The 22,543-nt window shown below is 62.0% G+C and overlaps 1 protein-coding gene across 1 annotated transcript in view; it reads left to right on the forward strand.

Annotated features, from left to right (window-relative positions):
* Positions 1–845: 845 nt before the first annotated feature.
* The window catches only part of ASIC4 (acid sensing ion channel subunit family member 4), a 62,854-nt gene continuing 41,156 nt past the window's right edge, over positions 846–22,543 (forward strand). Inside the window, exon 1 of the mRNA XM_086465323.1 lies at positions 846–1,499. Within this exon, the coding sequence (XP_086321449.1) occupies positions 846–1,499 (654 nt within the window). The remainder of the gene's footprint in view (positions 1,500–22,543) is intronic.

The raw sequence follows: 22,543 nt of genomic DNA on the forward strand, positions 1-22,543 counted from the left end.
GCCCGGGTATCCTCACCTCTGATTTCCCCATCTTTCCTCCCGGGAGGTTCCTGTGCCCGGTGCGGGGAGCAAGGGGTGGGCAACACAGCCCTCCCACCAGCTTGGGCATCCTCCCTAATCCCAACCTGTCCTCACCAGCCCCACAGATGTGGCTCTGCTCTGTGCCTCTGCTCCCACCACCCTGCGCTCATGGGAACCTGATCCCTCGGAGCTTTTGAGGGGCCCAGAGGAGGTGCTTGAGCCCAAGGGTGTAGGACCTGTGACAAGAGTGACGCTCGGCAGCTTGGCTCTTTGGCCAGTCTGACATCTCAGAGTTGTGCTCCTGCAAGGCTGGCACAGAGCTTTGGATCTCCCTATATCCCTGTGGCCAAAGAGCCATTGACCCCAAAACACGGCTGCACATGCACCTCTCCTGAGCCTGGTGCCATGCAGCCCTGCCCCGGCAGCTTCTACATGCCCTTGCAGGGGGGACGTGAGGAGTTTGCCTGCCTCTCGCTCCCCAGGGAGCCCACGCTAAGTGTACGGAGGTGGTGGAAGTGAGCAAGACTCCAGCTAATTGCCTGTATCCCCAGGGGACAGGCGGTGAGAGTGCCCCAAGCTTTCCAGGACGTTTCAGCCTCTGGCTCTGGTGCCTACAGGATGCGGCAATCGCTAAGTACGTCTGTGGTCTCTGCGCTCAGCGAGCTTCCCGCTCGGGGCAGGGTGCGGGCAGCACCACGCCGCCCCGGTCCCGCCCCGGCACTGGCGCATGCCGCCTGCCGCACAGCCCAGCCGGTCGTCCGCTCCTTGAACCTCCTCCGTCATCGCCTTGGGCTCAGTGGGGAGAGGCAGAGCCGGGTGGCAGCATGTGGCTGGAGGAAGACCAGAGGCCTCCCCCACGCCCCTGGGGTCCCCCCTGGCCCTCGTCAGACCTTCCCAAGGGGGGCTGCCCTGCTGGGCACTCAGCATGCGATGCCCGGGCCCCCCAGCAGCACCCGTGCAGCCTGGAGGAGTTTGCTGGCCGCTCCACCCTCCATGGCATCCAGAACATCTTCCGACATCGGCGCTACACCATACGCAACCTGCTGTGGCTGCTGGCCTTCCTGGGCTCGCTGGCCCTCCTCATCCATGCCTATGCCAAGTGCATGAGCTTCTACTTCCAGTATCCCCACAACACCCAGCTGGAGGAAGAGACGGCACGCAATAAGACCTTCCCCGCCGTTACTCTCTGCAACCTCAACCCTGCCCGCTTCTCACAGCTCTCAGCCCATGACCTGTACTGGGCAGGCGAGATGTTGGGTCTCCTGGATTCAGCTGGACAGCCCCTGGTGCTGGAGAGTGCAGAGAGAAGCAGGCTGGAGGCTCTGCTGGGGACACTGGACATAAGTGAGGAGGAGAAGAGCCGCCCCTTTGACCTGGAGGAGTTCTACGGGCGCGTGGGCCACCAGATGGACCTGGGTGAAATGCTTGTCCGCTGCATGTTTGGCGATGAGGAGTGCAATGGCAGCGACTTCCAGACAGTGAGTGCCCAATGGCAGGTTGTCCCAGGGGGTGGGGAGGTCTGGGCATGGCCACTGTGCCAGCACCCACAGCCTGGGTCACTGCTGGGGTGCTGACAAGGGGATCGTAGCCCCTGGTGACGGGGAATCAGGGAAGGGGAAGGCTGCCAGGGGCCAGTTTTTGTGGGCTGTAAGACTGCCTGATTTGACGTGGGGTTTGCTGGGGCTGGGGCAGAACCCTGTGTAGAGCAGAGGTGTGCTGGGCTGCGCTGGGGATGCTCCAGTGGGACTTGTGCTGTGAAGCTGGGCTGAGAGACGCAGGGAAATGTTGGGCTGGGGAGCCAAACCTTGGGACTTGCCCAGGCTGGATCAGCCCCGGCAGAGGCAGGCTGTGACCCACAGCCTTCCTCCACCTGACCGGGAAGCCTGGCTCCTTACCCCTCCCTTGGGCTCTGGGGGAGGGCCAGGCTCACAAGGACTTGCAGAGGGAGGGAAGGTAAATCCCTGCCTGGAGGGCTTTGGAAGGGAGCAAAGCCTACCCCTTCCTAGCAGAGCAGGGGCCAGGGGATGGGCTGCATCCTGGCAGTAGTGTGAGCAGATGGAAGCACAATCCTGCCCTCCCAGCCAGCATGGGGATATGCCTGCAGGCACCGGCACAGGGAGGTGGCCAAGCTCTAGCATTATCAGAGCTGGAAGAATTACAAAAGCTCATGAAAGTCCCAGTGATGGACACTATGCAAGCACCCTTGCCTCAGATGCTCAGCACAGGTTTGCACGATCCCAGCTCAGCCAAGGGTGAGGGAGAGCCGCAACCCTGGCGCGGGGGTCCAGGGAGCCACCCCATGCCCTGCCAGGGTGGGGAGAGCCAAAGCACGGGGGCAGGGGCAGGCAGGGCTGTGGAAGGACAGTGCCCCAAGTCGGGAGCTGGCACCCCAGCCCTGCCATGCCCCTGGCTGGAAGGCAGCCGGGGAGGGGGGCGCTGCCTATCCCTGCCTGCAGCCTCCTTGGAGCACCGAGCGGGTGCCCACCACCACCACACCGGGCTCTCCCAGCTGGTGCCGCTGCTGGCTGGCAGCCGCAGAGCCGTGAGTCAGGAGGGTCCCTAATGTAGCGTGACGGCTCCGCTCATCGCACTAATGAGAACAAAGTGGGGCAGCCGCACAGGGCCCTGCGACCGGGTGTCAGGCAGCTGGTGGGTGGCAGAGCCGTGTGCTGGGAGAGTGCCGTCAGCGAGGGGGATCCGCAGCCGCCTGTGCGGGCCAGCTCATGCTGGGCCGTGGCCACTGCCAGAACCAGGGTCCCAGCACCATGCCACCCTCCATCGTCTCCCCACTCGCCCTCGAGCCCCCAGTGCCCAGCCAGGTGCCACAGGGCTTGGGTGCATGTCACCACTGGTGCACCGGAGCCAGGCAGGCATTGCGTGGCAGGGCAGAGGTGATGCCCAAGAAGGAACTGCCACCTTCTCCCCTCCTCTCCTCTTTGCTCCCGAGTCAACAGCTGAGGATTACGGGGCTGTAAACAAGGGGATCAATGGTGCTGATGGGAACATTTCCTGGTAATAGCTCCGGCCTGTAAAACACAGTGCAGGGGGAGGAAGGGGAGGTTCTGCTCTCAGAGCTATTAACCCTTCCCACCCGCAGTCATGTGCTGGCTTTTTGGTGGAGAGGGCTTGGACTCAGCTCACTGGGGCCAGGCTGGGTGCCCCAGGCCAGGCAAGGACTGGGTGCTGTGTGAGGTAGAGGCTGTGCCCCGAGGACAGCAGTGTCAGTGGCTTGAGGGGCTGTTGCAGCCCCGGGGACTTGGGTGACCAGCTGTGGGCCAGGCTGCTGAGCCTCGGCTTGGGCAAGCACCCTGGGCAGAGCCGAGGTGACGTGCAGCTGTGCACCTGGCTGCTGGGCACACAGCAAGGTCAGCGTTTGTCGGCACTGGGATGCCCAGCCAGTGATGCTAGAGGAGGCATGCCAACCTCTGTGGCTGCGGGGCGACTGGCCTGCCAGCACTGATGGGTAATGTTAATGCCATAGTAGAAGGATGCCCTGGTCCATGGTACATGGGAAGACAGGGACTGCTGAGGGCAGATGCAGAGGTGTGAGCAGCCACTGCGGCATCCCCTGGCTCCTGAGCAGGGCAGAGAGCACCGCCAGCCCTTCCCGGCAGCCTGGGCTGCTGGGCTTCGTAAAGGTGAAGAAACATCTTTGTGCTGATTGCGATGGGTGGGTGCCCAGGCAGGTTTCCTTCACCTTCCTCAGACACCTCCCAGGGCAGCTTTACCAGGGACACCAGCCCTGCCTGTTCTCTTCACATCACCCCCTGGGAGAAATGAGTACCCCAGCAGGCTCCAGGCTCAGGCACCAGCCTTGCCCTCAGCTCACCCCCCCTGCCCAGGCCACATCTCCCCACCAGGCACTCAAGCGGATGCCTGCATCCCTCGGTGGACACAGCATGGCCACGGTGCCCTCCACTCGCCCTGCTCAGGGCTGGCAGGTAAATGTCAGCCTATTTTTATCTGATCCCCCATGGGGCGGCTGTTTCTTCCATTTGGATGAGCAGATGTACCTCCATTTCTCATCCCGCTGGGGACCAGGGTTAATCTCCCTGAAATTCACCTTCCCCGCTTCCCAGAGCCACCCTCCCTGGGGCTGGGAAGTGGGAGATCACGGACTAATCCTCCCGAAATGAGCTGGGCTGTGGTGGGCTCTCAGCATGACAGTGTGGCAGCTCCTGAGAGCGTCACCTGTGGGCAGGGAGGGCCAGCTCCCCCCTCCAGGCTGGCAGGGACTGCCTCCTGCCCATATCTCAGCCAGGCTGGCTGCAGAGGATGAAGAAGGCGCTGGGGTGGAGCGGGGAAGAGCCATAGGATTTGCTTGGTGCTGGGAACACGGGACTTGGAGGACGACCCAGACAGCATTGAACAGCATCAGTGCAATGTGTTGCCAGCAGCGTAGGTAACGGGGCTGCAGCTGAAACGCTCCTGGTGAGCACCGTCTGTGTAATCATAGCTGTTTCCAGTGGTTTTCCTGGCCAGCGCAGTCCAAGGCACTGCTGAGGGGCTGGCGTGGTGGCCGCAGCCACGAACTGAGTGATGGTGTGTGTAATAGCAGGGCTGGCGGGTAATAGCAGCCTTGGAGTCCATCAATAACCCCGCTCCCTGATGGATGCCGCCCCCCTCTCTCCCAGCACAGCCGGCGATTAGTTACAGCAAAGCTTGCCACTCTCCTCACTGCGCCGGCACTGCTAGCACCGGAGCTTTTGGCAGGCCCGGGGAGTGGCTGTGCGGGTCACCCAGGCACCCTCAGCTTCACTCCCACCTTCGTGCCTCAGACAAGAGTGGATATTTTAATGTTCTATTAATAGTTTTACCCCCTTAAATTATTGATCCAAATTCATAGCCAGAGCTGCCAGCTTGACAACAGGCTTTCTCAGGAATCAGTCTGGGATCCTGCACAGGAGATTGGCGGCAGAGGGGAGGATGGAGGGAGAGCCAGCCAGGCTAGGGGCATGGCACAGGGCTGGGCATGAAGGGCAGCGCGGTGTGGGGCTCCCCGGGCACCCTGCACAGCCCCACCTCTGCTGAGCTTTCTCAGGACGATGCTCTCTGTGCTTTTCCTCTGTGAACACCGAGCCCAGGCCCTTCCTTCCCAGCTGGCAGGTGCCAGCAGGCCCTGGGCAGCCGGAGGGGACGGCACCGCTATCTCTACCGCCCAGCCGCTGCCTGCCTGCTCGCACCCAGCTGCCTGCGGGAGCATCTCTGCTCCAGCTCACCTCCCTGAATTATTTAAAGCTTCCCTGGGTGCCGCGGGAAGATGATAATGTCGGAACCGGGGATGGATAGGGAGCTGGGGATGCGGGGCAGCTGGTGGAGAGCTGCTCCTGCCTGCGCTCAGGGTCTGTGCCACCCCCCGGATGGGTCCCTCTGCAGCCAGGCTGGCTTTGGGGGTGGGGCTGACCCCTCCAGAGGAGCCAGCATGAGGCTGCGACCTGGGAGCTGTCAGGGGAGATGTGACCGACACAGGAGTGTGTTGCCCCTCCTGCGAGCATCCAGGATTGTCCCCAAGGGTGCAGGCAGGCAGGGAGCCGAGGCGGGCAGAGGCGGCGGGGCCAGGCAAGGTGCCCCCGTGCGGGGGTGGCGCGGCGGCGGGGAGGGCGGGAGGGGGCACGCAGGTGGGGGAGCCCCGGGCCCTCTCGAGGCTGATTGCGGATCCGCCTGGCAGGGGATGCGGAACCTGCCGAAATAGCGGATTTAATTATCTCCGCGGAGCAGCGGGAAACCAGCGAGCGGGGAGGGGGTGGCGGGCACACGGGGTTGAGGCGTCTCAGAGCCGGGGGGGCAGCGAGGGCTCGATCTAACAGGGCTGTGCCCCCCACAGCCTCCAGCCCCACGGCAGCTACCCACCGCTCCCATGCCAAAAGCCCCCCTCGTGTCTTCCCTGCAGGAGGGGCACCCCCATGCTGCGGAGCAGCTCCCCCCCCACCTCCGTCAGGGTCCCCATGCTGTGTTGGGGGCCCTCCTCGTCCGTGCACCCCCCTGCAGCCCCCTCCCCGGCCCCAGCCCTGCTCAGTATGCTGCACGCTCCCTCTGGGCACTGGGCAGGAACTCTTCATTTCACACATCGTTTCCCGCTGCCGCTGCAGAGCCGCCCGCAGTCCCACCCCCGTCCCCCCTCGGCTGCCCCTTATCCCCATCCCCTCGGCATCAGCCCCTCAGTTGGCCCCGGGACCGCTCGGTGCACGCTGCTCTCCGTCTGCCCTTGGCACTGCCCATGGCCACCACACCCTGTCCCCCGGGCACCGTCCCTTTGTCTCCACCTGCCACCCCCGTACACACAGCACTAATCCCTGGCGCCATGCCCCAGCCCCTCCGTGCTGTCCCCTTATCACTGCCTGCCATCCTTGGCTCCTTGGCTCCTCCAGTCCCCCCCTGTCCCCTTGGTCCCCCTCCTTGCCAAGGGGCACTTCCCACTGCCAGCCCAGCCAAACCAACCCTGCCTGCTCTGCTCTGAGCCCCGGCCAGGGAAAACCTGAGAGACGGCTGGCATCCCAGCCAGCCTGGACCTGGGGTGCTCCTTGTTGCCCCAGATGCTGCAGCACAGAAGGGTGCCTGTCCCCCGGGGCCCCCAGGTCTGGAAGAGTTAATGGGCAGGGGTGGCTTACCCACCTTGCCAGGCAGGAGGGGCTGGGAGGTGAGGGAGCAGCGGGGAGCAACCAGGAGTGATCAATACCGTGTGCTGGAGCTGCGCACAAATCGCAGCTCCCAACCATAAATCTCCCTCCCGTCAGAGGCGATGAGGATGAGAGGGGAGCTTATCTCCTGGCTGCGGCGCTGCCAGCCGCTCCTCCTACACGTACCCGGTCGCCCGCTGTCATGGGACTGTGCCAAGCTGGCTGGGACCTGCCACCTCCTGCCCTGCCAGGCACCCCACGGCCTCCGCAGGGTGGGTGGTGGGACAGTGGTGGGGAGGCTGGTGGCTCGTGGGCGTGGGTATAGCCGGGCTGTGTCCACAAGGAGGGCCTTCGTGGGAGCAGGTGAGTGGGTTCAGCTGAGGGCTGGAGGCCGGGGTGATGGGCTGGCTCTGGGTGAGCCATCCTGGCCCTGCTGAACCCACCCAGGCTCTTGGCTGCTCCTGCCAACTGCCTGGGATGAATCACCCGGGATGAGTGAGTCACCTGCGCCCCCCCCAACCCCCCTGCCCAGGTCCTGGCCATCTTGGCAGCAGGGCTCAGCAGCAGCATCCACCACTCTTCCTCACCCACCCCTCAGCATAGCGGCAGGGCTGCTGCTGCTCAGCTTTCTGCAAGGAAAGAGCAGCATGGAGGACATCCAAGGGCTTTGGGAGGGACAGACAGCACCAGGGACCCAGTAGGGTCCCCAGAAGTAATTCCAGTGCTCTACGTGTCCCTTCCCAAGCCAGATGCCACCTGATCCCCCTCTCCAAGCATGAAATGCTCCAGGAAGGCTCGGACCACGGGCATGTGGCAAGGAGCCTGCCACTGGCGTCTGGCTGGAATCAGTTTAATCTGTCCAACCTGAGGAAATCCAGCTCAGCTAGTTCTGGAAAGCACCAGCGCCTGGAGCGGCAGGCAGGCAGGCTGTGCTCGTGACCCAGTCCTGTGGCCCTGGCCAGCCTCCAGCTGCCCTGGTACGGCATGGCTGGTCACTTGCCAGAGATGAGGTGAAGCCAGGGCTGCTCTGCCTGCATCCAGCTCACCGTTGGCTCTGTGTTGGCAGGCTGCAGCCCAGAGCATCCCCCGGCTGAGCCGAGCAACATCCCTGCACCCAGAGGAGGGCACACACACTGCCACTTGCACAGCTGCATGCAAGCCCAGAGGGTTCTTCCAGCGTAGGCAACACTGGGCAGTGATGCCCTCGCCAGGGGAGGACCAGGACCCATCACTGGGCACTGCCCAGACCCAAGCAGGTTGCAGCCCTGGCTGCCAAGGCTGGCAACTGCCACCATCATGCCCGAGAATTTGGGCTGGCATGGGTGACATGTCACTAGCCCAGTGCACTATCAGCCGTGATTTGAGCCCCTGAAGCAAGCAGAGGTGGATGCTGGGACCCTCTGCCTCCCTGGGATCTCCCAACCAAAGCCTGCTCAGGAGCCAAGGGCTGTGCAGTCAGCAGCTGAGCTGGGGTTGATTTATTGATCCAACATCCATAGGGGTGGGGAGCTGGGAGGGGCTCAGGCTTTGATCAGCCTCCTGCAAATGAGGTAGACATCAAAGACTGCTGCGTGGGCAGCGGTGGCCACTCTCCAGGACAGCAGGGAAATCCGGCTGCTGGCCTGCTGAGCATGGCCTGGGCTGGGGGCCAGGCTGCCTATGGGGACCTGGGGCTGGGCTTGGGCAGCCAGAACTGGCACACTCACCCTTTCTGGTGATGCTGGGGAGGGGAAGGGGCTGGCAGGGGCCAGGGCATCCCTGGATGAAGCCGATCCCCAGGGAGGCAGAGGCTGCCATGAGGATGGGCAGCCAGGTTCCGTCCCTGTGCTGCCAGGAGTGGGGCACCCACCGTCCCTGGGAGAAGCAGCAGACGGGGCCATAGCTGCATCCCAAGGGATGAGAGGCAGTGGTGTGGGGCAGCGTGTGCCCCACGGCTGTGCCCAGCTCTGCCCCGAAGGTGGAGGAGCAGGAGAGGTGAAGGGAGCGGGGCAGATGTTAGTGCAGCTGCTAAGCAGGGGTGACAGGTGGGATAAACGAGCCCGAGCTCTCCAGGGGCCAGTAAATTAGAATCAATAGGAAGCAGGAATAATTTATTTGTTTGATATCGCCTGTTAATTAACTGGGCTGATGTGTGTGATGGGGGGCAGCAGGAAGCCCTCCACCTGCTCAGCTGATGTCTCTCCGTGGGGGCTGGGAATAGCGTGAGGGGGTCTTGTCCCCACCAGCACAGCATCTGTCCCTGCTCTCAGTGGTGGGGCAGGATGGGGACAGGAGGGGACGGCACGCAAGAGCTCCCTGCAACAGCCTGACCACCTGTGGCAGGGCACAAGGTGGGGAAGGGGTGTGCATGGGGACATTGCATGGTTGGGGGGCCAGCGATGTGCATGGTCCCCTGGCTCAGCATCGCCTCCCTGCCCTGGGAGGCTGCAGGGAGCAGGGGATTGGGGCTGCCGGTGCTGCCAGACCTCAGCTCCTGCGCCTCCTTGGCTGCTGCAGCAGCACTGATGCTGGCCACATGCCCATTCCGTGGCCAAACGTGCCTCTGACTGGGGCCACCTCTGTGGGCTACCTCGACCTCTTCCCGCATCTGTCTCCAGAGAGGCTGGTGGCCTCCCCGGCAGGGCAGCTGGCTGGGCGCTCGCCCACGTGTCGCCTGCACTCCTGGCACGTGTCCTTGGCCCTGCTTCGCCCGTGTCCTTGGCAGCTCTGGCGGGAACAGCTGTGAGCACAGCTGGCTGGAGATGTGTCCCGAGGCAGCAGCACCCTCACCGGGGTGTGGGCACAGAGCCATCCCCAGGCCTCTGACAGCAGGGTGCTAGGCTGCCCCCACTCCACAGCCCTGCCTCAGCCCCCTGGCCCCAGGCAGCACCATCACCTTCCTCTGTTTTTTTTTTAAAGAATAACATTTCTGCTAAATACTTTAATCAGATTAGTAGCAGTGTGTCTGCAGTGCTGTTAAATCAATGCTCCCCAACACATCTCGGCGGCTAGAAATCAATTACTGTTTAAGCCGTGCCTTGGTCCCTGGCCTGCGATCAATATAGGAGATGTATTACTCTCCCGGAGTCTTTCCCACTAAAAACCTTTCATTTGTATAACAGGAGCTCAGGTAAAGTGCCGGTGCCCTCCCCTATCGCCTGCTCCCCAGGGACCAGGCATCCCCATCCCAGTCCCACGCTGGGTGGCTGCTGGGGATTAGCTGGCTCTGGGGGGGTGTGCCACCAGCTTAGGACAGTTTCTGCTCCATGGGGAGATGTGCAAGACTGGGCCAACACGACAGAGTCCCCCACACACTGGGGTGGCAAGTTAGAGACCCATGGGCAGGGATGCCTGGAGCCCTAAGGGCTGTCTGGCCCCTGCTGCAGCGTGGCTGGATCCCCTGCCCCCCTTAATGCCCAATGCCCACTGCCCCAGCTGCTGCCCAAAACTGCCTCCCCGACCAGGGCACTGCCAGACCCAGGCAACCCACAAGGAGGATACCACCACTCTCCCTGCGTCTGGCCTAGAGCTTTGCCCCTCTGCAGCCCCTTCTCCCCACAGTGCTTTTCCCCCTCTCCTCCATCTTTGTCCCATAATTTGGAGAGTGAGCTCCATTATTCATGATAAAGATCTTTAATTAGCTGTGAATATTAATGACTTACTCTGTAATTAATCATGCTTTGCATGCTGGGGAGGAGGTAGCTCCCACCACCACCATGGCTAAGTATGAGTGGGGAGAACTGCTCTGGCAGTGGGGGCAGCCCTGGGGTCCCACCCCATCCTGGGTAAGATATGGGGCCAGGGAGCAGTTGCATGGGGTGCTGAGCTGAGACTCTGTGTGTGGGGCAGGTGCCACCAGCCTCTTCTACTGATTTGGGGTCAGCACCCCCACCCGTCCCATGTGATAGCAGGGAGAAACTGGCCCTCCATAAACACACTGGCAACTTCCCAGCCAGGGGTCCATCATCCAGACCCCTGGCCAGGTCTGAGAGGTGCTGTGAGGCACAGTAGGGTGCTGCTCTCATCCTGCTCCCTGCCCCTGTCCTGTTTCAAGAGTTGAGGAAAACCTGGGCTGTGCTGGGGCCATATCTCCCTGTCCAGCTCCTGGGGGTGCCTGGTGAAGCATGAAAAGTGGTTTTCAAAGGCAGCATCCTCTTCTGTGCCATGCAGTGGGCTCTAGCAGGCTCCAGGCTGGGTCCTGCCCAGGGTCTGCTAGGCCAAAGCACCTGCCTGCACAGGGCAGGTCTGCATTTGCCAAATCCCGGTCTCACCCCTACGAAGCTATGGGTGCCCTGCCTGATGCAGGCAGGCATCATCCTGCCTGCAGCTCCCTGCACCCTCTGCTTGCTTGCGTGCACATTGCCTCTCGACTCCTGCTGGCAGGGAGTTGGCATAGCCCCAAATCCTGCCTGGTTGCCCCAAATGTGGCTCTTACCTTCCCTGCACCGAGGGGAAACGGGTGCACCGGGGCTGACAGTGCAGGGAGAGCCCCCAAGCTGGTGTCACATGCCTGTCCCCATTCTGGCACGGTGGGGACGTCCCAGGTGCCAGGTGGGAGTGCCAGGCCTGGGTGCCCTGGCAGTGGGTGGCAAGAGGAGGTGCCTGCTGCCCACTGGGGTCCCCTGCCCGCCCGCGCCAAGCACTCCCGAGAGGGCAGAGTTTGCTTAAACAGAGACAGATTTAACTATTTCCATTACAGCGAAATGATGAGGCCCATAAACTTTATGGCTTTGTGTGCGTGAGAGCGGCTCTAATGGCCTTCGCCATCTGGAGGAGACGGCTCCATCGGGGACCCGCCACCCGCCTGCCCGCCCACCGCCAGGACCCGCACACTGACCCAGCACCTTTCCGGCACCAGCACCGGCATGGGGCTGCCAGCATCTGTGGGTGGCATGATGCCGCCGGCTCTCCGTGCGGGGCCGGCTGTGTTTGACCCCGCTGTGATCCTGCCGTGGAGCAGATGAGCTGGCTATGGAGGTGGCCCGGCTCACACTAGCACTTGTGGGGGTCCACAGCTCTGCCTGCGCCCACATTGAGGCGGGACGATGGGAGGGCACCCCTAGGTGCCTCTTCTTCCCGTCCTCTGCCCCACTGCTCCACAGGAGCGGGCTGGGGGTAGGTACTTGCTTTGGTCCTGCCTGCGCCTCCAAATGCTGTGACCTCCAGCACGCTCCCTGCCACTTCTCTGCTGGTGCTGTGCTGCAGGATCCGTCCCTGGTGGGAGCAGGCAGGCTGCCCGGCGAGGCCGTGCTCTGCACGCCCGACCGCCCCTGAATAGCCCCTGCCTGCTGCCTGCTGCCTGCTGATTGTGGCAGGGACGCGGGGGGGGGATGTGGGGTGCCCGCACCAATTAGCCCCCACAAAGGGCTGTTTGTGGTATCGCTGGGATCCATGCAGGGATGCTGCTGGGCTGGCAGTCCAGGCAGGGTCCTGTGGGCACAGCCCTCTCCTCTGGAGGGGAGGAGGGATGGACGGGTGCAGGCGAGGACATGCAAACCACCAGCTCTGTGCTGCTAACTCCTGATTTTTGTGGCTCCCATGCCAACACCCCCATGGCACACAGCATCCCTCCATGATCGTGGGCCAGGCTTGCCGTGGGGGAGCAGGAGCAATAGGTACACGGCTAAATGGCCACTGCTGGCCAGGGCAGGAGGGCTCTGGGGCTGCCAGCTGCCGGCCCCACGCTGTGAGCGAGGGCTGCTGGCACGGTGCTGCAGCAGAGGATTAGGTTTGGTGCAGGGGAGCCAGGCGAGATGCTTTGAAGTCTCATGAATATGAATCAGTGGCTTGGGGCGGGAGTGGAGGGTCTACAGCTAATCTCTCCCTTGCCGTGGTGACAGGTGTGACAAACAGTGTGGGGGCCGGGAAGCGAGGGCAGGGAGCAGGCAGGGGACAAGGGATGGGGCTGTCCTGCTGGCCTGAAGGGCAGCCCTGGTGAAGGGGGCCACGTGGCTGGGGTGTTCCGGGCTGCTGCACCCGAGGCTCTGCAGTGCACCCCGAGGAGCCTCCCCCATCCTTGCGCGCACCCCAGCTTCCCCCACCCCGGCAGGGTGCTGTGCCCACGGATGCTGGCACCCCGCTGGCACTGAGGGTGCCCGAGCTTGCCACCAGTGGCCAGGCAGGGAGGGCAACGCAGGCAGGAGGCGGCGCCTCGGGGCCAGCCCTGTGGGCAGTGGGCAACCGCCTCGGCTCAGCCCTGCTGGGTGCTCGGGCAGAGGTGTGGGCACAGCTAGGGACCACGGTGCCCACAGCTGGGGATGGGACCCACCCCTGTCCCCTGCTCATCCCACCGCCAGCCCAGACCTGTATGAGCTGTTAGAGCCCCCGCTGGGCTCAGCTGGGTCCCATCGACCCAGGCCCTGGTACCCTCTGCTTGGCAGCTCTGTGGCCCTGCCTGCCATACCCCGGGCTCCATGGAGATGTCATGTTTGGGTCTGCTCCTCCTGTGACAGCCTGAAGCCCTCGGTGCTCTCCTAGGAGACAGTAACTAGAGCGGATGCCTGCTCCTAGCAGGACGTGACTGGGGCTTGCAGAAGAGTCTCAGAGATCAATTTGGAGGTTGTTTTGATGCTCTCCTGGTTGCAGGATGGCAGTGGCAGCTGCTCGCTCAGCCCAGGGGACCATGCATGGACAAGCACTGGCTGGCAATGCACGTTGGGGCTCAGCAAAACTCTTCGGGTTGGTACGAGGCACAGGGCAGGCTGTTGGTTTTGCAGCCCCACAAAAGCTGCGGGTGCTGGCAGTGAAGCTGCTCTTTGCTCCGAGGGGTGCCCAGAGCTGCCCTCTCTCTCCCAGCACCCATGGCCCGGGATGCTGTGCCTCTGGACCAGGGCAGAGCGGTGATGCTGTCCCAGTCCAGAGTGCTTGCTGGAGGACAGGGAGGGGAGAGAGAGGGCTGGAGCGACTTCGTCGCGGCAGGAAGACAGACAAATGCAGAGCAGATGTTTAATTATCATCACAGTGTTCTCACATCCCTGGAAATCTCTGCATCCAAATGTAGATATTTTACGAGAGCATACACTTCTGCTGAGAGCTGGAGCTGTAACACAGTGCCCACAAGCCTGTCACCCCACCTTCCCAGGGACTGTGTATCGCCAGGGCTGGTGCGATTTGCCTCTGCTGTGGATGGGGCTGGAGCGAGCCACCAAGAACCATGTGCAGCTCTTGGGGATGAAGCTCTGCTGCAGGCTCACAGTCCCGGAGGCATGGCCCTCCGTCCATCCTGCTGAGTCCCGCTCTGCTGGGACATGCTGGGATGCAGCAGCTGGCCCCAGCGCGTAGCCAGGACCCTGGCCAAGCACTGGGTCAGGCAGGGGCTGGAAACTGCCTTCTCCTTACATCCCTCACCTCTCACAGCTGGTCCCTGCTGGCCAGGCAACTTGTAGGCATTTCTTGAAGTCCTTTGAGACTTTTGAGGTCTCTGTTTTATGCTGTAAGAATTGCTGGGTGTAGGCGTGCATGCCATCCCTGCGGACAGGCTGTTTCTCCCATATCTCACATCCCTTCTGTGGCCCTTGGCTGTTCTCTGTCACGCCTGGGGCAGGTGGAGGGCTCTGCTGTTGGCAGAGCAGGAGCTGGGGAAGACACAGGCAGAGCAGGCAGTAGAGCCACCCAGGGCTCTGGGCTGGCCCGGGTTTTGTGCACCATGTGACTCTTGGCTGCTGGAGAGTGGCTTGCCCTGCCACAGACCATGTGCTACTGTCGGTCCCTCGAGACAGGGATGTGCTGTAGGCCCCTTGAGACACTCCAGCTCAAGGCTGCAGCCAGACGCAGGGCTTACCTCCCGCACAGAGCCCAGTGCTGTTTCTCTGCAGTAGCATCATTCACGCAAGGGCTGGCTGAGGGCAGCCCCGGTGTCCCTGCCTGGGCACGTGGGCACAGTGAACCTGGCTGTGCTGAATAAAGGAGTCAGAAAGAAGAAATGAGTCTAGGCTGGTCCTCACCCATGGGCAGGAGTGAAGGGCACTGGGGCAGAAAGCACTGAAGACCCCTCTCTGGCATCACCAGAGCTTTGCACAGTAGCGGGTTCATCACGAGGGCACTGGGATTCCCTGAAACAGCCCCGCCGGTCCCACAATGCTGCTGGGGAGATGCCCGTGCCAAGGGAGGGATTTCCAGCGGCACGTCAGGGATGCTAGCGGTCTCTCCCCGGCGTGGCCAGCTCATCCCAGGAGGCTCAGCCTGCCTTCCTTGCTCTGCAGTCCCCTGAGGCTGTAAACATTTTGGATTCCCTGCTTCGCCTGCTCAGGCACCTTGCAGATTCAGAGCATGTTGCTGTCTTAAAACCTATCAGGTTTCCTGTCACCTCCCGGGGCCCATGAATCTGTGGGCTGATGGTGGAGCTGGGATAGAAATGACCCTGTGGGGGAATGGCTCTGCGCACCCCTTACACTACCTCAAGCTCCCAATGTCGCTCCTCAGCCCGCAGGTTTATAATTGCCCCCATCCCACGGGAAACTGCTCCAGCCCTGCAGCGGGGCGAGCATTCCTCAGCATGCTGGAACCGGCTGCTCTTCCCCGGCTCAGCTGGAGCACCCAGGGACATCCCAGGCATCGGGTACCACCTCCAGCCATGGCCAGTGCTGTGCTCTGGCTGCCAGCTCTGCCAGCAGGCTCAGAGCTGGGCAAGGCAAAGGGCCCGTCATTGCCAGCCAAATAAGCCTGGGACATTTTTCTTGCCGCTCTCACACTGCTTGGACAGGCCGGCTGTATCCCTGCCCCTGGGGAGGGGGGAATTAGCGATGTCGTGAGTGCCAGAGCCCCGCCGGGCAGCGGCAAACACGGGCTACACGTGCAGCCGACAGCCCCAAACCCTCATAAATCTCCCTCGCATGGCCCATAGCTCACCTAAGTAGATTTGATTTGTCAAATATTAAAATTAATTTAGGATTGAGTGGTGGCCTGTGTGCGTGCCCTGCTCTCCCGCCTTCCCCCCCGCTGCCACCTCTGCTCCTGCCCAATGCATCATCCCCGGCCCTGTGCTCTCGCCCCAGCCGGGGCGCCGGGAGCCGGGATAAATCATCCTGCCGCCGTGCTCAAAGATGAGCCGATTGCTTGCTCGGCGGCAGGGGATCACAGGGGAAATCACACCGCGTGCCGCCCGCTCCGTGCCGGGGGCGGGGGAGACGCCACGCTTAGGCAGAGATTTATTTATTTGATTTTACTGGGCTGGGATCTTTTTTTTTCAATTTTTTTTTTTTTTTTTCATCTCTCAAACGCCCACCAGGGAATTGCAGCCCCTGGAATATTAATGCCATGCAGGACGTCGGCTCGTTAAAATGTCACCTGGCTGTAATTTCTCCTGTGCTTATTACTCCCCGGGGAGCGTGAGCTCCCATCCCTCCCTGCCCGCGGCGGGCCCGGCACGCGGGGTAGCCCTGCCTGTCCCCTTTGCCGCAGCACGAACGCTGCTCCATCGCATCACCCAAAATGTTCCTGGCCCTCTTCCACCACCGCAGCGGTGGGCTGCCCCGCCTCCGGCATCTCCTGCTCAGCTGAGCCCCGGGGACCGACGCTGGGAGAGTCCTGCGCTACCAACCAGCGTGGTGCAAACCCAGTCTGGCCAGCAGGAGGGACAAGGGACGCCGGTGTGGGCAAGGGGGGGACACACGGGCAGGGGGTTGGCCAGCGGGCAGTGCCAGCGTGGGCTGGGGGCAGGGTGGCACAGGGAACAGCTGCCTTAAGGAAACTTTGGCTCAGTTCCTGCAAATTAATGTTTTTTTCCCAAACAGTTTCCCGGCGCTAAGCGCGACGCGGGGAGCAATTATCTTTAGTGTCGATGTTATTACCATAAAAATTGCATTGAGGACTTTTCTCCTCCGATTAGAAAGTTAACGATCATCACTGCCTTCATTGTTCCCCGCACCGTGCTCGCTCTAATAAAGAGTCTGTGCACTTTACTTTTCACTTAGCATGAAAATTACCCAGCTGCTGCTGTGCGCGGCTGTGCAGCCCCCGCGCTCACCTCCCAGTGTCGGGCCCCGGGCAGGTACCAGTGGGGAGCAGCCACCGACACGCCGGGGACAGATGGGTTGAATTTTGGGCTTCCCTGCATGTGGGGGCCAGGTGTTGGCCCGGGGTGGGGATCACCAGCGTCGGGGCTGCCCATTCCATGTGTGTGCCGTGGGAGTACCTGAGGGATGCTTTTCCATGCACTCTCCTCCAGGGATGTGCCGTCAGCAGTCCCTGCCCGTGCCCAGCCACTGGGCATCTCCGGCCCCCCAAAACCCAAATCCATGGGGCATCACTGCTGCTTCCCTTGCCAAGGGCTTGGAGCGGCTGGGATGTGTCCAGCCTTGTGGTGGTGGCTGCACTCCCTGCGTGAGCCTCTGCCACGGCTCTCCATCCACAGCCAAGATGGGGTCCCTCCTGGCCACGCTCCCGTTACGTCTCGCGGGCAGGGGGTGAGGGTGAGCCCTGCTGCTGCCAGCTGCTTGCCTGCCCTGGCCTGCAGGCAGCACAGCATCACTGCTCACAGCGAGACGGTACTGTGCCTGCCTGGGGACATCCAGGCTTCGGCACTTGCTGTCGGTCCCATTGCCTGTGATTTTCACAGGGAATATTTGTATCGTTTTGCTTGATACCAAGCATAGCTCTTTAAATTCTCCAAGTGCTGTAAAAATCTTAGCTAATCTTCAGAGAGCTTTTTTTTTTTTTTTCCAAAGCTCTTCATTACTCCCTAATTGTTCAAACTTCTCTTCTTTTCCTTCTGATTAAAAGCAGATTTTAAAAGTGCAGTTCAGTTTCTCAGCTATTTTCAAGTCAAATGGATTCCATCCCCCTCTCCATGTATTAATAACCTGTTCTCGTGCATCCCCCAGTGAGCCAGTAAAAGCCCTTCTGAGCAGAGACAAGGTGACAGCAGCGCTCCGGAGGGAGCGATTGGAAGGGGGTTACAGCTTGGAGGGAGAGAGATCCATCCATCCAGCTATCTATCATCCACCCCGCTATCATCCATCTACCAGAGAAATAACATTTGCAATTCTGCTTTAGCTCTTCCTAATAATCATTAATATTTTTTTTTACCTTCCCAACCAGTAGCAGGAAGAGACGCAGGGGTTTGGGGCTCGGGCAGCACTGCAGGGCTTGGGGGGGTGTGAGGGGAGGGGGCGGGTACAGCGGGGTAGTGGGATGAGGTGTGGAGGCTGGTGTGTCTGTGTGCCAGTGTGCGGGACGGCTGTGCTGTCGAGGAGCTGGATGAGGGGAAAGCAGGAGAACCCAGAGCTGGTCCCCAGCACATCCTGCAGCAGGAGGGAGCATGTGCCAGGCTGGAGAAGCATCTTTCCAAGTGGATCGTGGGATGCGGGGACCCTGGGGGTGAAGAGAAGACGCTGTCCTGCCCCAGACTCTGCCCCTGCCTGGTAGGGTGAGCCTGGTGCCAGTCCTGGGTGCAAATGGTGCAGGGCGGTCACAAACAGCACCCAAGGGTGCAGCATGCGCCATCCTCTCACCATCCCCCAGGACAGGCCTCAGGGAGCCTCGCTGCCTCCGGCTGGCAACACCAGACCTCCCCGCAGAGCCCCAGACCCCAGCCCAGCTGGCCTGCTGCAGGAGACAGGACAGTGATGGATTGCAGCACTTACACGTCTTCCCAGGGAGGAAATGCCAGGTCCTGCGGGGCTCCATCAGCTGCCGGCAGCGGGCAGGGCAGGGCAGGGCAGGACCGTGGCCGTGCCATGGAGTGGGTGCTGATTTCTGATAAGCAATGCAGAGGGCAAGAGGGGGAATCCCGGGTGCCACCGCCCAGCCCGAGCGTTTCTTCCTTCTCTTGGGCACCTTACTTCAGTTTAGTTACACCACACAGCCTGCCTCCAGCAGAGGCAATGGCCCCATAAAGCACCCGTGCTCCTCTGGAGGTGCCTGGAGGAGATCCCAGCACAGCCCAGGGGATGAGCCGCTGCAGTTAATGGTCCTGCTCTCCAGCGGGCTTCAGACCCACCCCCAGGTTAGTTTGCATCATATTCGAGCCACTTGCTCTTAGACCATCAGCTGCCAGCGCCAGTGACGATAAAAGTTGTAGAGCTTGTGAGCCGTCTCTTTGGTCACCAGGGTTCCTCAGACCTGGGCTAAGACACTCCTCTGCAGCTCTGAGCTTCGGTGTCCTCCTGGACAGGCACGCAGCAGCCCTGGACCCCCAGGCACATCCATGGCAAGACCAAGACATCCCCTGTGCCCCGCGATCTCCTCTTCAAAGGTCTCCTCATCCCTCTGGATGGCTCAGGCCACCTATTGCACTTCCCACAGAGCAGTGTGGGGCAACAGCAGGGAGCTGATAGGGCTGGGAGTTGGGAGAGCCAGGGGAGGTACCAGGGGCTGTCACTGGTGCCTGGGAGAGGCTGCAGGCAGGGTCCCCCATGCCAGGCTCAGACCTTCAGGAGATGCCAGCAGGCTCTCGGCTGTGGCTGTGCCATGGGTGGAGGGATGCTGGTGGCCCAGGCTTGGGGAGAGCTGCTGTGTGCCAGGGTGCCAGCATCTCCTCGGCTGGCCTGTCCCGGCAGGTGGCAGCAGGGACGCGTTGCAGCCTGGCAGCGCGTGGGGACCTGCCTCACACCCCGACCTTGGAATAATCTTCAGTAGGATTAAGAGCTTAAATGTATCCGTGTAATTGCCAGGCCCCTGCTGAGCTGGAGAGAGTGTGAGTGCCAGCATGGGGAGGCAGTGCCCAGGCGTGCCTCACTCCCTCCTGCTGCCTGCTGCTGCCTGCTGCCACTGCCACCACTGTGGGCACCACTGGGAGCCACCACCCTGAGCATAAGTGGTTGGGTGCAGGCAGGTGGCTCAAGAGGAGAAGGTGCTTGGCATGGAGAGGGATAATGCCCAGGCACCCAGGGAATGGGCCCCACAGTGGACTCCAAAGGAGGATGCCATGTGTGCAGAATCCTGAGTGTGCTGCCCACACCTTCCTGGCATGGCCTCGGTCCCCCTGGGCACCCCTCTGGCATCCCTCGGGCACCCACCATCTCTGCACCCAGGGAAGAATGAGGGGCTGCTCCTGTGTGCATGCCTTGAGGAATAAGGAGGTTTGGTTAGGATGCCGGGGTCCGGGGGACTGTGTCCTGCCATGCTGAGCCTGCCTGGGTGGATGATCCGGAAGGATTTATTCCCCTGTCCAGGGGGAGTGGGGCACGTGGCTGATGGTGTCTGGATCTGTAGGGTGCTCAGTGTGGGTTTGCAGCACCCGTCAGCAATCAGACATTCAGGGCTGGCAGAGGTGCCAGGGGGTCTCAGACACCCCCGAGGAGCACCCAGGTGTTAGGCTAGGGACACCCAGAGCACCAGCGTGGCCCCTGCCCAGCCATGTCATGGGGGTGCCAGCACCCTGGTCCCAGCCCGTCCAGCTGGCGTGGGGCTTGGCACGAAGCGGGGAGCTGCCATCCCAGCCCCCTCCCTGTCTGCCTAATGGTCCCTGACATTTAAATGAGATTTAGTGCTCAGCCCGATGCTGAATATTCATGAGCCCATGCGGCCCTGACAGCCCGGCTGGGGCTGCTCTCATGATTAATAATTTGTTTTTTCCTTTACTGTAAACCTCACCTGCACTCGCTGTTTGTTCTGGCACCGCCAGCCCCGTCGCTGCCGGGGAGCACCCATGCCCTCACCCAGCTGGTCCTTCGGCTACCAGCCTGCTGCGGGGCACCCACTGCAGGGCTGGGCAGCCCCCCCAGGGACCCAGCCTGGGGGTCAGCGGCATCTGCCCAGCACCAAGAACCTCTTTATTGCTCTGAGTGGGTCAAGGCCTGCGCAAGGGGAGCAAGCATCCTGCCTGCTCTCGACACGGAGGCAGCCCTGGATGCCCGGCCTCTGCAAAGGAACACCAGGGATCCTGCGTGGGCCATCCCTGGGAGGGGGCTGCAGCCCATAGCAGTGCTGTCGCTTGCCCCCTCCCTGTGCCCTGGCACAAGCCCATGGTGGTGGGTCCTGGAGAAATTCCAGTTGCCCCCAAATAGAGACACCTTGGAGAGATGTAACCGAGTCCTCCTGCTGCTTACACGCTGGGCTCCATGTCTGTTGGCACCAGCCCAGGCGGTGTCGAGGCTGCCGGGCTCTCCCGGCTGGACAGGCAGCGGGCAGGCAGCCTCCAGCTGCGGCACAGCCAGCAGCCCACAAGCCCAGTGCCTGAGACCTGCTTCTGGTGCTCTTTGCGCAGTTTGTGACTGGTGCAGATGTTCCCACTGCAAAGCCAGCAGAGCAGTGCCCAGCCCTAGCTCGGACACTCTGCCCTCCCTTGCGTCCATCCCCAAGGTCGCTGCTCCCAGAACCCTCCCTCCTCATCTCGCTGCCTGCCAGCTGTGGTGTGGAGGTGTGTGCAGAGGCACGGTCGAGCATGACCAGCCGTGGGGAGGTCCATGGGACCTGGGGGGAGACAGGGGGCCAGGCTGCCATCTCCCCTCCAGCTCAACAGCTCTGCTCCCGCAGCTCTGTGCAAATTGCATAAATATTCATGGAAAACCAAAGGAAATGTGACTGTCCCGGCTGATTACACGCGCCCGTCCTGAAGGCTGCGGCTGCTCCCCAGGTACTGCTGGCCGAGTGCCTGCCTGCCTCATGGCGAGAGGTGGCGAGGGCACCCACACTGCCCACCTGCAGCCTGGGACGTGGCCTGAGGCTGCTGGGACCCCACATAGGGCTGGAACAAGGGTTCCTCAGCCCTTCTACAAGCTCAAGCCAAGGATGAGGCTTTTCCAGAGAAGGTCCCAAGACACCCAGGGCTTTCCCAGGGTGTCCCACCAGCCTGGCCACCAGGCTCAAGGACTGTCCTAAGCACAGCCATGGGGTGCCGGCTCCCTGGTGACATGTCACACCCTCTTTTGTGACCCTGGCACAGTCAGTGCTGCCTCTGCTCCCCGGTGCTTTGGGCAGACACAGGGAGGTAGTGGGACAGAGCTCCCGGGAAGAACCTGGGGAGGCAGCACGGCTGGGATCCCCACACGCTGCAGAGATTAATCCCCTGCAGACCTGAGCAAGGTGCTGGGCTAATAGCCTGATTTATTCCTTCCCATCTCTCTGGAGCACGCGAGGTTCCCCACTGTGTCCTGAACGACCTCATGCATAATACCATGCACAATCCTATTAACGCCGCCCCGCCACGCGCTCCCTGCTTAGCGCCGCCACTCGCCAATGCAATTTCCCTATGATATATGGGAAAAATAATTGAACTATATTTGAAAATATATTGAGAATTACGGCTTGCACGCGGCGGGATTTATAGGGGCCATATTTCACAAAACCACAGCCCTTCACACCACCTGGTGCTCCTGGGGAGAGACCCATGGTCACAGTGGGTGCATGCCTAGGGCAGGCAGTAGAGGAACAGGTCCCACCGCTTTTGGGGGGCTCAGAGTGAACCCACGGGGGCAGTGTAGGGTACAAGGGGATCTGGCACAGCTCTGTGCCCTAGGAGCAGGATAGGGGTGCCACAGGAGCAGGCGGCGGGTGCAGCAGGCACAGAGTACCCAGCCGTGCCAGGAGCCGAGGTGGCAGCTGCAGCCACGGGTGCAGCCATGTGGGTATGGCCGCTGCCAGCCAGAGCCGGGCTGAGCTCAATCCCCTCCCTGCGGGAGGGAGGAAACGCTCCTGGCATCACACTGCAGGCTCAGCTGCACAGCTCTGCTCGCCGTGCCAGGCAGTCAGTTAGCCAGGCACTGGCATCCCCTGGCCTGCCATGGGGGGGTCCCCTCGAGGGGCTGGTGGCTCCCCAGCCAGGCCAGCCGCCGTGCTGAAGGAGGCAGGGAAAGGGCTGAGGGCTTTGCTCAGCGACCTGTGACCCTCCGCTGCCACCTCTCTAGGCCCTTGGGCCCCGGCGCTGCCCTGCCTGCGGGGTGGCATTTCCCTGCCTGGCTCTGGATGCCCCAGGCTGCGACAGTGGCTCGGTGCCAGGGGACATGTTCCCTTCTCTCCTTATCCTCGTCACCGCCTCACACAACTCC

The sequence above is a fragment of the Leptosomus discolor genome, chromosome 5 (assembly GCF_034619465.1).
Source record: "Leptosomus discolor isolate bLepDis1 chromosome 5, bLepDis1.hap2, whole genome shotgun sequence".
Taxonomy (NCBI): Eukaryota; Metazoa; Chordata; class Aves; order Leptosomiformes; family Leptosomidae; genus Leptosomus; species Leptosomus discolor.